This window comes from Glycine max, chromosome 20, assembly GCF_000004515.6.
Source record: "Glycine max cultivar Williams 82 chromosome 20, Glycine_max_v4.0, whole genome shotgun sequence".
Lineage (NCBI taxonomy): Eukaryota > Viridiplantae > Streptophyta > Magnoliopsida > Fabales > Fabaceae > Glycine > Glycine max.
The window spans coordinates 43854889-43871587 of NC_038256.2; the positions used below are offsets into that span (position 1 = coordinate 43854889).

At 30.8% G+C, this 16699-nt stretch overlaps 1 protein-coding gene across 2 annotated transcripts; it reads left to right on the forward strand.

Moving 5' to 3' along the window:
* Positions 1 to 11788: 11788 nt before the first annotated feature.
* Positions 11789 to 16176, forward strand: LOC100787425 (ethylene receptor 2). Of its 2 annotated transcripts, XM_014772785.3 has the most exons (4): positions 11790 to 12467; positions 12779 to 12865; positions 12955 to 14813; positions 15368 to 16176. In XM_014772785.3, exons 3-4 carry the CDS (start codon positions 13068 to 13070, stop codon positions 15908 to 15910), a joined length of 2289 nt encoding a protein of 762 aa, XP_014628271.1. In that variant the 5' UTR covers positions 11790 to 12467; positions 12779 to 12865; positions 12955 to 13067; the 3' UTR covers positions 15911 to 16176. The 2 variants fall into 2 exon arrangements, with proteins under 2 accessions (XP_003556347.1, XP_014628271.1); XM_003556299.5 differs by lacking the exon at positions 12779 to 12865 and having other exon boundaries at positions 11789 to 12467.
* The last annotated feature ends 523 nt before the right edge of the window (positions 16177 to 16699 follow it).

A 16699-nucleotide genomic window follows, 5' to 3' on the forward strand; every position in this document is an offset into this window, starting at 1 on the left:
CAATTTAAAAATCAACCTACTTTCAACTTTTTTTCCTTCTTTTTCTTACTTTCTTTTCTTTCATAAGCCAAACAAAGCATAAAAGATAGAAAATTACTAAAAAAACTCACTAAAATTACATTCCGTCAGGCAAGTCAATATTCCCATTAACCTCCTTCAGAAACTTTGCCAACAAATGAATAACACTCATATTAAGTGTCATACTAGACAATTGTGTGTCTTCTAGGTGGTCATCCGTGTTGCATTTATGTTAGTAGACACTAAGTGTCTGTTTGATTTATAAAAAAAAATATATGATACTAGATACTTCACAATTAAACTAGGGATGAATAACACAAAAACTCTTTTTTTTTTTGTTACTAGTAAAATCATAAGACAACTTTTTGTCCAAGTTCTAAATAGTTAAAAACAAATATACCCACATTTTCTTTTCCACTCTCTCAATCCCTCACCTCACCCTCCTTATTATCTATTTTTTTCTCTCCCACTATCTCGTTTAAGATCAGTTAAAGTGTTTTGGTAAACAAACTTACTCTTTCACCACCTAAAGTTATTATATTTCTCCTCATCATCCTCATTGTGAATTGCTCTCTCGAGGAAGACTATGCCATTTCAATAATCTTGTTTGGATCTTTCAAATATTATGGCAAGAAATTTTTTATTATCATAATATTGATATGAAATATCTATTAGTTTTACTTATGATTATCTTCATCGAGAAATCTGACTCATCATCTTTATTGATGTCTTTTTTTCCAATAACATTTTTTCATCTATAAAACTCAAATTTAAGATCTTACTTAAGGAGATCAAGTTTAATATCACTCGGATCAAAGACTTATTAATGTGGTGAGAAATATATATATATATATATATATATATATATATATATATATATATATATAATATTTAAGAATAATAATATCAATTGTGTTAAAATTAAAATAATTAATATTAAAGAGAATATTATAGGAACTTTTTTGTTATTTGCTTGTGTTGTAAATTGTTCATCAAACAAAGCATAAGACAAAAAATTATCATATCATATGTTGTTGTCTTTGTCTTATACCTTTGTGTATTAAATGCACCCTAAATTGAAAATATTTGGAGCCATTTATATATATATTGAGAGAGAGATTTGTTTTTCTTGCATCCAAAATAAAGAGTTAAAATATTTTTTCAAAACATCTTTAAGGCTTTGTAACACATCTTGATTTCCACCAATTTTTATTTTTGAAATATTCAAAAATTTATATTTCAAAATCTAAAGATAAATTGAGAATTCTGACATGAAGTATTATTGTCTTTAGATTATCGCGCACTATCCGAAAGATTATATAAATTATACACACAAAATAAAAATATTTTAAGAGAGAGAAAACACACACACACACACATCAAAATTCATATAAAGTTTTAAAAAGTTTATTTAGATCGAGATTTATTTTATGTTACAGTGTTCAACTTTTTTAACTAGCTCTTCATTTCGTTTCGTGATTGATTCAAAACCATGTGCTCATTCTATGCAAATTACAAGGTCCGTCTATCATCTACATCCACACACATTTGGGCACGTGAATAAAATGTTTTTTCTTTGTTCTTATTAATTAATTGGCGATATAACGATTCAATGACTCATTGTGATAGAAGTCAACTATAACCGTAGACGAATCTTTAGACTTTAGGAATTCAAATATTGAAGAATGTCATACATACAGCTCCATCACCTAAATCTATTATTAGAAAGAAAGAAAATTATTTACAAATGTTATTAATATTGCTTATGGGAATTTATGGATTCTACTCGTTGTCTTCCTCACAATTACATATCCCATACTTAATTAGCTAGAAATATGTCTTCACCCATGCATGACAAAAGCTTGATCTTTTTTAAGTTAAAAAAACTTTGAAGTTTACGAGAGGGAGGCTAATGATTCACCTTAAACTCAAACATTGGATTAACTCAAGTTGTAAGGGTTGATTGAAGCCAATCCCGGGAACAAGAGTCCTAATTAATATGCACTCATGGACAATAATATAAAACATCAACCTAAAGCAACGTTATTTTGTTGTTACATCAAGAAAAAAGTATTAGTATTGTCCACTAGCAATCTTGGGCCTTATGCCAAAAAATTCACTTTATCTCATACTTTTCAAATACAACTTACATAAATATACGAGATAAAGTATTTATTACACATTGTCCACCCTGATAAAATATTTACTTATTTGAGTGTGATAATGCTTTGTGTAGGTAGTCACTCAGTTTATACAACGTCTCGATTTTGTTGGAGAACTTGTCACCACCTAAAGATCTTGAGTCTCTGCCCACTCAAAGGTCCAGCTCAACATTATCTTGAGTCAAATTTTTGGTCAGCGACCCATTTGGGACATAATAATAATAATAATAATAATAATAATAATAAATTATTATTATTATTATTATTATTATTATTATTATTATTATTATTATTATTATTATTATTTACATATTTGGAGAAATTCACTAATGTTGTTAAAAAATTTAAATTTCCATGTTTAGTAACCTAATTATGAAAGAAACGTGTGGTCACATATTTAAACCATTTGATAAATAGATGATTTCAGTTTGAAACACTCCAAGCAATTATAAAAATATTTCTTTTTTCGGTAGATAAAAAAGAAGATGTCCATTTCAAAATCAAAATGTCATAAAAAGTTCAGCAATATAATTTACAGTAATGCTTATACATGAAATACAAATTTAAAATCAACAAAATACAATACAACCCTAGAACTTGAGTTAGTTCAGTCAATCGGTTGAATCCTATATATTAGTTAATTATTGAGCCAAACGTGTCAAGAATTGACGGTGTATATTTCAAAACTTAAGTTTATGAGTTTTTTCTTCATATTGGGAGATTGAGGGAGAAAGATTTACACCAATGAACGAGTAAGGGAATTTGACATCATACTTTAATTCAAAACCTTAAATTCAAGTTTATTAGTCTTCTCCTCAATTTCTAATCGATGTAAAACTTTACCTCACGTGTGTACTCCAATAAAACATGTGTTTTATTAACATTGAAATATATACTCATAAAAAAGAATAGAATAGAAAAGAAAAAAGAAAAAGAGTTATATGCAACAAGGGTTTTAATGTTTATTTAGAAAGGCAACATTGATGCTGATTTGGAAACCATAACCTGGCTTTAATTTAAGTAAGGAGACTTCAATTAGCATTATTACGTACATTAGAGTTTTGGGCTACTCTAGACGGAAGAAATGGAAGCTGGGGCTTTCTATTACTGTAATAAGTTCCATTTAAATATATGCGGTTATGCCGTACGTACGTTACTTTTGAGTTGATACTAGCTGTTTTGTTTTTTGAGAAGGATGTATAAACGCCGATCTTAATACAATATATATATATATATATATATATATATATATATATAACTACATTTCTTCAGTCTCAATTTCTTGTTGTAAACTTCTCTTGCAGTAATTCTCAATTTTTTTTTGGAAATTTAATGGTTGAAGAGGAGAGTGGACGGTGCAGCCCACCGACCCACAAGCTGTGGCAGCAATATATGGTGATGATCATGGCTTTGTTGCGGTGGTCGGAAAGCTATATATATATATATAACGCTATGGCCCACAGGTTAGTAAAAAAGTGGCGAGACTGTTGCTGGAAATTAAACACTCCAGAGAGAGAGAGAGAGAGATGGGAGTTTTGATATTTGGTAGTGAAATTCAGGATCGTACATGTTTACAATGAGATGTAAAATGTTCATTGTTTTGCCTATATGGTACTATATTAGAAAAACATAGGCTTAATGTAATTTTAGTTTTTTATTTTCATAATTTTATAATTTTAATTTCTTTATTTTTAAATTAAAATATTTAATTCTTTTAATTTTAAAAATTTGTAATTTTAATCCTGAGTGTCATTTAAAACCATTGACTAATACTAATACAGTTCAGAAAAGATTAAATTTGAAGTTCTAAAAACAGAAACAAAACACTTCTACAGTTGCACTCTTTCTGCATCAACTTCATTTAGGTGGCAAGTGAATTGGTTGCCACGTAAACCTTTATTTGTAGCTACTAAAGGAAGATTGTTAAAAAATTGTGTGGATCACGGTTAACAAAAGAACTACATTATTATTAGTTCCCCTTTAATCCATTGTTGAATACTCTAACTCTAATTGTGCATGTTTCATTCCTAAAATTGAACTAATCCATTTTAAACCAAATTTAGCTTCTAATTTGTGCAAGCACACAATCACGTTGTAAGAAATGGATTCAATGCGAGACAAAAAGTGATACGGCAATTGAAGCAATGCGAAGAAGTTGGTACCAAAAATGAATCAATCATTTTTCTTGAAGTGTTTAACAATTGATACACAAGTAATCCCCAACCAGGAATATGTATAGGAAATATGTCACCAGGTGTTGGGAATCACTAACCATCACAATAATGATGGATATATCTATCAACGCTACTAATCTAAACAACTTCTAACAAGAGTTAGAAAAATTGTATCGTGAACCATCATGTGAAATCATGGAACCCTAACCCGCAAATTATTCAATGTTAGAATTTTCATTCCACTTCTCGTCCCCTTTCTTTATCACTTCATTTGCTTTCGTTTGTTTTTCAGACAATGCAAATTCAAAACTGGTGGTGACTTGTGCAAGTTATGAATTCGCTCTGCTAGCTGTGAGCCTAAAGTTGGTCTCCCCCGGAAGCCTTTTCGAGGATGCAGCGGGTGACGACGTTGAACTCCGCCGACACCATCGCGCCTCTAACTACCAATTGGGCCCTCAATCTAGATCTCTGCAAACAAGGAGAATGTGAACAACGTGGAACCCATCTACGAATGTATGATGGCCGAGTGGTGCGGCATGGGTTGTGAATTTTTCGAGTGGTATGATCCTATGTTTAATATGTTGGAATTTTATATTTCAATAATTAAGATGGGTTAATATTATAAGATTATTATTATTATTAGTAAGTTTTATTTTATTTGATAAAATTAAGTGAGTCTATTAAACAATTAAATCAAATAATGAATTTTCATTAGAGGATAATAAAAACTTTATTAGATTAATACGTTATAAGAAGGTGATGGTCTTCAATATATCATCACACATAATTTCTCTTCTCTTAATTCAAAAAATTGTGAAAGTTTATATTTAGGAATAAAGAAGTTTCGATCGAAAAAGAATTATATCATTATGTATTCGATTATTTTAAAAATCTTTTTAATAATCTAACATCATGTGTTTTTGGTAATTATCGATATTTTATAAGAATTTTTTAAAATTTCAATAAAATATTCTTAAGAACGGAGAAGAGAATCATATGAGCTTTGATGAGCAAAGGGAATGAATTGAAGCTCAAAAAAACTCTAGAAAGTAGTTCTTTGATTAAAAAAATTCTTAATTTTCAATTGTTTTGTTTCTTCGCAAGGCTAATTGAAATTTGACAAATAATCATAACGATTAAAATTATAAATTTTTAAAGTTAAAAAATTAAATATTTTAACTTAAAAATAAAGGAACCAAAATCACAAAATCATAAAAATAAAACACCAAAATCGTATTTAAGTAAAAAATATATCATATAATTTATTGCTTGTACTGTTAATTAATCTGATATATAGTATACTACTACTATCAATTAGATGCTCATTAGATAATGCGCCAAACTTAACCTAAGATTTCCCAAGTTTGCGACTGGTCAGTGATGATTATAATGCTGTAGATCGGATTTGCACTAAAGTAAGACGACAATGTTTTAATTTTTGAAACATTCAACATCAGCAATGGATACGGATAAGATTTTTGAGGTGGAAAAAAATGGTAAGATCGTAAAAAAAATGTTAAAATCGTCGTCAATAATTTTCTTTTATATGTACCAAAGCAATAATATATATATATATATATATATATATATATATATATATATATATATATATCCTGTTTTCGCTGATTAAAAAAAAGCAAGAATATGATAATGAAAAGACTTAAAAAATAAAGGCTTCATTGAAATAAATAGTTGGAAAGATATACAATCCACTCATCATCAATTTGATAGTCATTCATGTGTGAAGTATGAGAAATATATGAGAGTTTGTATGGTGTTTCCAATAATTTTAGTAATTTTGGTACTGTTAATTTTTAACCAATCAAATTATATGTTATTTTTTCATTTATTATTTTTTGTTTTTCAAATTAACCCTTGATTATTATTTTTAAAATTTTAAAATTATAAATTTTTTTAATTAAAAAATATGATTAAAGATAACTTTAGAAATTTCAACCTTAATTTTTTTTAGTTACTTTCAACATTTTTTATAAAAGAAATCTTTTGAGCTTTAGGTTATAGGGTTTAAAATTTTTTTATTAGTGTTTCTTAAGCATATGTTTCATAGACAGTGTTGAAAATAACTAAAAAAAATAGGATTTAAACTTCCAAAGTTATCTTTAATTATATTTTTTAATTTAAAAAAGTTATAATTTTAAAATTTTAAAAAATAATAATCAAGGACTAATTTGAAAAAAAAAATAATGAGAAGATAACGTGTAATTTGATTGGTTAAAAATTAACAAAATCAAAATTTCCCAAATTATTAGAGGCACCATAAAAAATCACTCTATATAGATTGTTTTGTGTAATTATTTCAATAACTAAAAAAGAAAAATATGAGGATTCAATCCAATTTATAAATAGTCAAATAATTCTATTTAGACACGTGGAAAATGTTTTGAGATTGATAACAAGTAGCTTCTTGATTCTTAAAAACAAAAAAGTAAAAATGCTTCCATTTTTTTTATTAAAATTTATTAAAGAAAGGAGAAGCTTGATTTTTTAAAATATATGTAAATGTTTAGTGAAATTTATAAAAATGCCATTTAATCCCCTGCATTTTCCCTTTTATTCCGTCTCACAATCAAGGAATGCAAAGTATGTGTGCTCATCAATGAACACATACCCATGCAATTTGTCTACTTTTCTCCATGGCAAACAGTATATGAGCGCCTTTTCTTTTCAAACCAAAATTTCCATACCGAACAGATTCTTATTCTATTGATTTTTGGTGTAGTCTATATAGCATTTTACACGAGTTCTGTAAATCAAGCTAATAAAATTCAAATACATGCAATATGATTTTACGCGTGAGGTGACTATTTTATTTTACATTGGTAACGTTAAATAATATGTGTGCTTGTGGGAACGAAGATGATGCATAATCTTCTCACAGTTTTATTAATATACAAGAGAAATTTTTACAATACAACTTTACGTATGTTATGATTAAATGTTACTTAAACTCACGTAATTTTTACAGGTTAATATTTTTTTTCTATTTTAACTGTTATCATTTATAATAAGAAATTTTATATAATCAATCTTATTTGGTGCATCTCCCTCGTATACAGAATATCATTTTATTTTTATTCCTCTCAAAATGCTACTATTACTTAATCCCAATTTTAGTTAAATTAAATTTTAAAGTTCAAACATTTTACCAAATCAATTAATAGATATAAAAATGAAATGTGGCTTTAATCAAATGATTTATTTATATATTTTCTATTAATTACATCTTTTGTTTATTTTTATTTGTTAAATATATGTTAACTCGTTGACAAGTGTATCAATTCGTTTTAAATAGTAAAAAACTTGAAAGTCTGAGTGTTGAATTCATAGAGGATTTGGTTGTACTTAAGTTATACAAACCCAATTATTGAGCATTTAGAAGAAAAATATAACAGGAAAATAAACAACAATAATTTAAATGCAGAAAGATGAATTTAATAATGTTGAGACCGAACATGCCAAAATTACTTATAATGCGATGTTAATGATTTTTTCTATCTAATGAAATCCATGATTCCATCCACGTCTGATACTCTATCTTTAGTTTCTAGCACGAAGAGCCTAATTTATTTATTTTTTCCTCCAAATTTCTTTACAAAGATAAAAATAATAAACCACATTAAAATTAGAGATGCAAAAAATGGGTAAAATAAATATCAATCTATTTATAGTAATGAATTTATTTAGATATTATTTCCTAGTTCTTTAGAAAATAACTATTTTTCAATGCATTACCCTCTAAACATTATATGGATGATCATGTCATGATAAACAGAAAAACACAAAGAAGAATAACAAAAACAATAATGGATTAAATAGATAATGAAAAAGAGTATATTATAAGAGTTTGGTCAAACTCCCTACAAAGGAAGTTTAACCTCTCATAACCATGAAAGGTTTTACACTTCATGGGTTCTTATGGATGGAAGAAGGGACTAGATGACTAGAGGAAAGAAAGGGAGAAATTATTAAACAATGGGGTTTCCCCTATTAGGGGAGCTCAAGCTTTGAATTTCTTCACTAGAGAGTTTTGAGACTCGGTCTCTTTCTTTTCTACTTCTTACTTATTTTATAAGTTTAAGGTAACTTACTTTTCATGCTCACTTTGCGCTTAGCGCGTCTTTGGGCTTCTTTGTTGGCCTTCTTTGCGCTTAGCGCGCCTTTGGGCTTCTTCGTTGGCCTTCTTTGCGCTAAGCTTGGATTACGCGCTAAGCGAACTGTCCAATTCTTCCAACTTTTCTTCAAGATTTTTTCTTTCAGTTTTTACATTAATTTTTCTCAAAAGCACTTGAAATCTTATTCTTTTGACTTCTGCTTATAAAAAAATTGCAAAGATATTAATTTTTTCATTATTTTATTAAAAACAATAGTAAAACAAAAAATTATAATCATTATTATCCAAAATTGATTATCAATTTAACTCAAATTTAACATTTATCAATATAATATTTATTATTAACAATAAAACATATTTTATCATACTTTAATTATTTTGAAATACTTAATTCAGTATTATTTAATGATAATGATATTTACATATGCATTTTAAATTTTACTTTAGTTTAAAATAACCCTACATTTCACGAAAAAACTTTCTAGTTTATTCATTAAAATAAATGAATATAATGAGATATTAATTTGTTTTTAAATTATACAAAATTTGTGAATTTGATGTATTTTATGTTGGACACGAGGCCTCAGAAATCTTAAGAAGGAGTGAATTAATCTCCCACTAACAAACTTTCAACCCCCTTTTAAAAGAGACAGACTCAAAATGTAAAAGAAGCAACAATCAATTTAATAATGTTCTTTAAACATGAAAGACAAAATTGATTGCAACAAAATAAATGAGATAAGGGAAGAGAGAATGCAAACACAATTTTATACTGGTTCGGCAAATTGCGTGCCTACGTCCAGTACTTAAACAACCCACTTGAGATTTTTCACTCCCTTTGAAAAAATCCGTTTACAAAGTCTGAACCACATAGGGACAACCCATCTCTTGTGTTCAGCATTCCTTACAACTTAAGAGACCCTCGGTCCCTTAATCAATCTCATTGATTAAGAAGAAAGAAAGAAGAATTCTCTCTTGAAGAGAAGGATATTATAATTGAAGTCTATGGATGAACTCTTAATGGATTTACAAGTGTTTGCCCAAGAGTTTCGTTTGAGAGAGCATTTAACAATGAAGTTCTCTTAGAATCTCTCTCATTTTCTTTTGAGAGGATAAGACATTTTGGACCAGCAAAACTCTCTCATTAAAATTCGTGCCCAAGCCACCTATTTATAGGCCTTTGATGGTCATTTACAAATCCAATGAAAAGATGTGACTGTTGACAGATTTTTTGAAAACTCTCCACTGATAATCGATTACAATGTTGGTGTAATCAATTACACAGTTATAATTTGAAGGGTCATGACTTTTGAATTTGAATTTCAGGAGTTTCGTTGCTGGTAATCGATTACAGACATATGATAATCGATTACATGTTGAAAATTCAAATTCAAAACCCTTTTCAACAGTTATTTCTCAACCTTATCTTCTGCTAATCGATTACACTGCTTGGTAATCGATTACCAGAGTCTTGCATGTCTTGAAAACACTTTGTTTTAAGGCAAGACTTGATCTTGAGTTAATCTTGAAGCAAGGTTTTGTTTGTTGAAACAATTTTGTATTAATCTTGAAGTCATGTTTATCCTTTGAAGCAACTTTGTTTGATTCTTTTTTTGGCATCATCAAAATTCATGTATTCATACATTCACATTTTATAAGAACTTTTTAGTTTTTTTTTCCCATGAATACACTCTCTCTCATGTTTTTTTTCCAATGTACACCACTTTACAATTTAATTCTCAATCTACACTACTTTGGGATTTTTTCTCTGTGAATACACTCTCTCTCCGATTTTTTCTCAATGTACACCCCTTTGTAATTTAATTCTCAATCTACACTATTTTGGACTTTGTGCTTTGATTTACACTAATTTGCAAATGAATGTGGCCAAAGAGATCCGACAGCTGCAAACTCAAATGAACGTGAATACATTCTCTTTCTCCTTTTTATTTTTTTTTAATTTAAAATATTATAAAATATAAAAATTATATTATATAATTTTTTAATTGGTTTTAAAATTACTTGTTTATTAAATTAAATTTTATAATTTTGTTTTTTATTTTTTAAAGAAAAATATACAGATAAAGAAAAATTAAAAAAATTGGATAAACTTAGAGTACAATTTTTTAATTACATTGTATGTAATTTTGTAGTTAAATTTTGAGCAATAAAAAAATTGGATAAACTTAGAATACAATTTTTTATTTCTCAAAAGTAGTCCCAAATATACAATAGTCCCAAATATACAGTAAACAATGTACTAAAATTAGTAAAATAAGCACTAATTTTGAGCAATAAAAAAACAAGAGACTAAAATAAATAATTTTTTTAGAATAACTAAAATTATTAAAAAAAAAGAAATGACTGAAAGTAATATAAAAAAATTTAATGAACTAAAAGTTGAAATTTAAAAAAGTTAAAGGATTAAAAAAATTATTTAATTCTAATTTTTTTTATGATTGTCATTTCGCATAAGTACAAGTTTTCAATACAAAAAAGACTACAACTTGAATTTAACAGTAGTGGGGATGTCTTGTTCTGTACACATAATTTTCTCAAGTGTTTTTATAATTTGGGATAACGCTATATACCTTGGTCTTATTTTATCCAGGCATGCGGATAATTCTGTGTGCGCTTCTGAACTAACAAGATGACCCAACTTTGCACTATGCTATAGGCACGTCGCACCTAATTCCAAACACCATTACAAAATGGTTCTTATGATAATTATCATTAGAACATTGATTAAGCTGTTTAAAAAAATATTTAGTTTATAAATCATAAAAAAACATAAAATAATTATAATAGTATAATTTTACACATCTTAATAAACATTATTTTTTTTTAAGTTTTTAATCAATATCTCAACTACACAAATTAATATTTGTCTTAAAACATTACTCACCATTCTTCTTTCTACCGTGGGTCATGATAATTAATACCCTTAAATAAAAAAACAAGTATTTATTATAAAAATCATAATAAAATATAAAAAAATAAAAAATAGCCTAAATTTATGGATCCTAATAAAAGAAAATTTCTTTCTAGGTTGTTAAAGAATGCACTGCTGAGAAAACCGTTTATCGTTTGCCTTCTACTATAGAGCTCTAGAGAGAGAAAGGGAAACAAGTGGTGCTTCTGACACAAGAAGATCGAACATTGAACGGGGAATTCATAGGAAAATAAAACACACTTTTTTATTTTTAATAAAATAAATTATAAGCGGAGACATATACAGAGAGAGAAACCGAAAAGGAAGATGGGGTGAAAAATAAAACAAATCGTTTTTGGTGTGACGGGGACGTTTTGGTTCGTAAGAGCGTCCAAGTTCTCTTCATGTAAGAATGTGGGGTCCCCTTTTTCTCTCTCCTCTTCTTTCTAAATCCAACTCACCCCTTTCTCTTCTCCCACGAAACAACGGCGCTTTCTCTCTCCATGGTTTTGTGCTTTGGTTTCGCATTGCAAAATACCTCAAAAGCTTAAGACTTTAAGATTCCCTGCATACAATTCAACACTTCATTCTTTTTTTTTTTCTTCTTCACCTCGCTTGGGTTGGCTGTGGTGTAGGGACTGCGTTTTCCTCTCTCTGTTCTCTTGTTTGCTACGCTGAGCACTGGCCTTTTCCGCAAAAGGGTCGCACCCGGTTTCCCTGTGGAACAGTGAAGATGGTTTCTTTTTTATTTTTCTAATTGATATGTTGTTGGGATTTGGTGACTCCTTCTAGTGGGTTTCTTTCTTTGATCTTCCCAATGGTGGTGGAGGTGGGTGCATTTGTTGTTGTTGTGTATAATAAAGTAATGGACTTTGCTGGTGGAGCCTTTTGATTTGATGCTCAACAAACTACTACAGGAGATTTGGTTAATGTGTTGTTGCTATTGAGGTATCTTCAACAAACAAGGCTTTGGTCTTTCCAGGGTAAGGTTAAAGATCTGATGAAGGTGGAATATCTGATTGCATTAATGGCTTGTTGTAATTCCTCAGGTACTGTTACTTTTTTTCTTTTTAGACTGCATTACTGGGTTTTTTGTTTCTTTTTTTTTTTTTGTGTGTGTGTAGGGGGGGGGGGGGGGGGGGGGGGAAGGAGTATTAAACCTGTTGGACTTTGGTTTTTTTTAATAATATTTATTTTGGCTTTGCCTTCCCCCGGTTTTATAGCATAGCTTGGGTTTTCCTGATTCTTTTATTCCTTTTTTTTATTTAATCCTTTTATTTTATATATTTGGGTTGATGGAAATGACCTCTTCACCTGTTGGCACTGTATTATTCACTGATTCATTACGTTCTATTAATAGGGTGGCATGAAAGAAAGAAGGTTAAAACTGAAATTCCAAGATTGAAATGTTGTAGATCGTTTAATTTGGGACAAGAATTAAATACTTGTATGTATTTTTATTTGGATCTCATGCTTTGCTTTTTCTTTGGCTTGGATCTTACTGAGTTTTCAATTTTTTTGTTCAACTGTTGATAGGGCAAGGCAATTGAAAGGGAGGAGGTTGGGGGGGTGTTCACTGGGGTATGACTATGGCCCATTAAATTATATCCTTAGATGGATTGAGGAAGTAGCAACATTAATTTGGATCAATGTTAAAAGCAGTGGCATCTGGGCTTGTGATTACTTCTATCCTCATATGTGTATCTGCAAATGATAATGGATTTCCTAGATGTAACTGTGATGATGAGGCCAGCTTGTGGACTATTGAAAGCATTCTGGAGTGTCAGAGAGTTGGTGATTTCTTGATTGCTGTGGCCTACTTCTCTATCCCTATTGAGCTGCTTTATTTTATCAGTTGCTCAAACGTCCCATTCAAATGGGTCCTGATTCAGTTCATTGCCTTCATTGTACTATGTGGATTGACACATTTGCTGAATGGGTGGACCTATGGCCCTCACACTTTCCAACTTATGGTGGCACTTACTGTCTCCAAAATACTCACTGCATTGGTGTCATGTGCCACTGCCATAACCCTCATCACTCTGATCCCATTGCTTCTCAAAGTGAAGGTCAGAGAGTTCATGCTGAAGAAAAAGACGTGGGATCTTGGACGTGAGGTTGATCATATTATGAGACAAAAGGAGGCTGCAATGCATGTAAGAATGCTTACTCAGGAGATACGTAAGTCACTCGATAGACATACGATTCTGTATACCACTTTGGTGGAGCTGTCTAAAACACTTGGCTTGCAAAATTGTGCTGTGTGGATGCCTAATGTTGATAAGACTGAGATGAACCTCACTCATGAATTGAATGGGAGGAATTTTAATTTGACTATACGCATTACTGATCCAGATGTTGTGAGAATTAAGGGAAGTGACGGTGTAAATATACTCAGCTCCGACTCAGCACTTGCTGTTGGGAGTAGAGGAGTTTCTGGAGAGGCAGGACCGGTTGCAGCAATTCGAATGCCAATGCTACGGGTTTGTAATTTCAAAGGAGGAACACCTGAGCTAAGACAGGCTTGTTATGCTATATTGGTCTTAATTCTTCCTTCTGGAGATAATCAGGAGCCTAGATCGTGGAGCAATCAGGAGCTGGAGATAATTAAGGTGGTTGCTGATCAGGTCGCAGTGGCTCTATCTCATGCTGCAATTCTTGAAGAGTCCCAACTTATGAGAGAGAAGTTGGAGGAGCAAAATCGAGCTTTGCAACAGGCAAAAAGGAATGCTTTGATGGCAAGCCAGGCAAGAAATGCATTTCAGAAAGTCATGAGCGATGGAATGAGGAGGCCAATGCACTCAATTTTGGGACTGCTTTCAATGATACAAGACGATAAATTGAAGAGTGAACAGAAACTTATTGTGGACGCGATGCTAAGGACCAGTAATGTCCTATCAAACTTGATAAACGATGCCATGGATAACTCAACTAAGGATGAAGGAAGATTTCCTTTGGAGATAAGGTCTTTTGGGTTACATTCCATGCTGAAGGAAGCAGCTTGTCTTTCCAAGTGCATGTGTGTTTATAAGGGCTTTGGTTTTATGGTTGAGGTTGAGAAGTGTTTGCCTGACAATGTTATGGGTGATGAGAGGAGGGTTTTTCAGGTAATTTTGCATATGGTTGGGAACCTACTGGAACACAACCATGGGGGAGGGATCCTTGTATATCGAGTTTTTGCAGAAACTGGAAGTCAGGGAAGGAGTGACAAAGGGTGGACAACCTGGAGACCAAGCTCTTCTAGTGGTGATGTAAATATTAGATTTGAGATAGGGATCAACAGTAGTGATTCTGAAGTTGGGAGCTCAATTTCTTCAGGATTTGGGGGTAGAAAATATAGCAGTGATAGGGTTGGGGGCAGATTGAGCTTCAGCATTTGCAAGAGGGTAGTCCAGGTGAGTTTTATAATGTTTATCATATGTATGCGTGGATATAGTAAATGCATTAAGATGCTGATTTACATTTTAGTCATGTGCTATATAAGTAGTATCTTTGCAGACTTTGGTGGAAGGCGGCTATTATGCAGTCCTTCAGTATTCCGCTAAATTTTCTTTTTGCCAGCCTTTAGATGATTCACCAGGGTGGTTGTTTATCCATATTTTTCATAGCTTGGTATGACAAAAATAACTGAATTTGGTTATTTTGTTTGGAGTTTTCATTGTTCATTTTCTCTTCCTTGAAATGTTTTAGGCGTAGCTCTGGGAGGTTGGAGGTAATGCATGTTGAGATTATTAACTAGTGCATACAATAGTTTATCTTTACTTTTCTTCTAGACATCCTTGATTAGTTAAAATTCATTACATGAATTAGGGTGTAGTTTTCTATTTTCTTCAGTACCTTAGATTTAAATTATACTGTTGTTTTAATTAGTAATGACTGTATTCTGTGTTTTTTTTTCTTGCCTTAATTTGGTTCTAAATTTCTATCTATTATGTTTTGTTATCTGCAGTTGATGCAGGGGAACATATGGTTAGTACCTTGTAATCATGGTTTTCCTCAAAGCATGACTCTTCTTCTTCGGTTTCAATTACGACCGTCCATTTCCATAGCCATCTCTGACCCTGGAGAAGGTTCAGAGCGCACTGATTCCAATTCAATGCTGAGAAATCTGCAAGTTCTTTTAGTCGAAAATGATGATGTAAATAGAGCAGTGACCCAAAGATTGCTTCAGAAACTAGGTTGTGTTGTAACTCCTGTTGCTTCAGGATTTGAATGCCTTACTGTCATTGGACCTGCAGGATGTTCTATTCAAGTCATTCTTTTAGATCTTCACATGCCTGATTTAGATGGCTTTGAGGTTGCCACGAGGATTCGGAAGTTTAGAAGTGGTAATCAACCTATGATTGTTGCCTTGACTGCAAGTGCAGAAGAAGATTTGTGGGAAAGATGCATGCAAGTTGGTATTAATGGAGTTATCCGCAAGCCAGTTTTGTTGCATGGAATTGCTAGTGAACTCAGAAGAATCCTCATGCAGGGAAATAATGTCCTTTGAGAATGGAATGGAGGGTGCAAGTTGTAACACTTAAGCATCTCAAGTATTTAAGTTATTATTTTAAGTCACATTCTTGGTAGAATTAGAACACAGCACTCTTTGGCTCCCACTTGCTAGCAATTTTTAGCTTAGAGATGTTATTATACAAACGATTTTCATAAGGAAGAAAAAGATGGTATACAGATTAGTTCCTTTTCAGTAGTGTCTTGACGGTGTTATTGCCATGTATGTAGCTTCAAAATCTAATACATGCGTCTTCCCACATATATCCATACAATAAGAAGAATGAAAAAATAAATTATCTAAGAAGATATAACTCTAGGGTGTTTTTGGCTTCATTTTTTTTTGGAGATTATCTTTGTTTTTTTAATTTCTTCTACGAGAGCCTTGGAAAAAACAAAGTCTTTCAATAAGTTAAACCAAGTACGTATTCTGTATTCATTTATTTTTTTTATAGATAAGTTGTATATTTGTTTGTTCTCAATTATTCAGTTTTTTATTTGGAGTTTTCTAGGAAATAAATAGACTTTCAAATGATCTATTATGGTTTGGGAGTCACTATTGTATGCTTAAGATTTCTCGAAACGTGGATTACAAAGATGTGTAATACTATTAAATAACAACAATAAATGTCTTACAGTAGGATCATAAAAATGATATAAATATCATAAGGTTGTCCTGTCAACTTTTGGCACGCATCGAGAGAGACAGCCTTTAATAACTAACAGACTTGGATAAATTAGCTGAGAGATTATCGAAATCAATAAGCTAAAAATGGTTATAGGAAAA

Coding starts and splice junctions, on each gene's coding strand:
- LOC100787425 (XM_003556299.5), top strand. CDS start 13,068: ATGTTAAAAGCAGTGGCATCTGGGCTTGTGATTACTTCTATCCTCATA. Junction 14,814..15,367: donor TTTGCAAGAGGGTAGTCCAG/GTGAGTTTTATA, acceptor TGTTATCTGCAG/TTGATGCAGGGGAACATATG.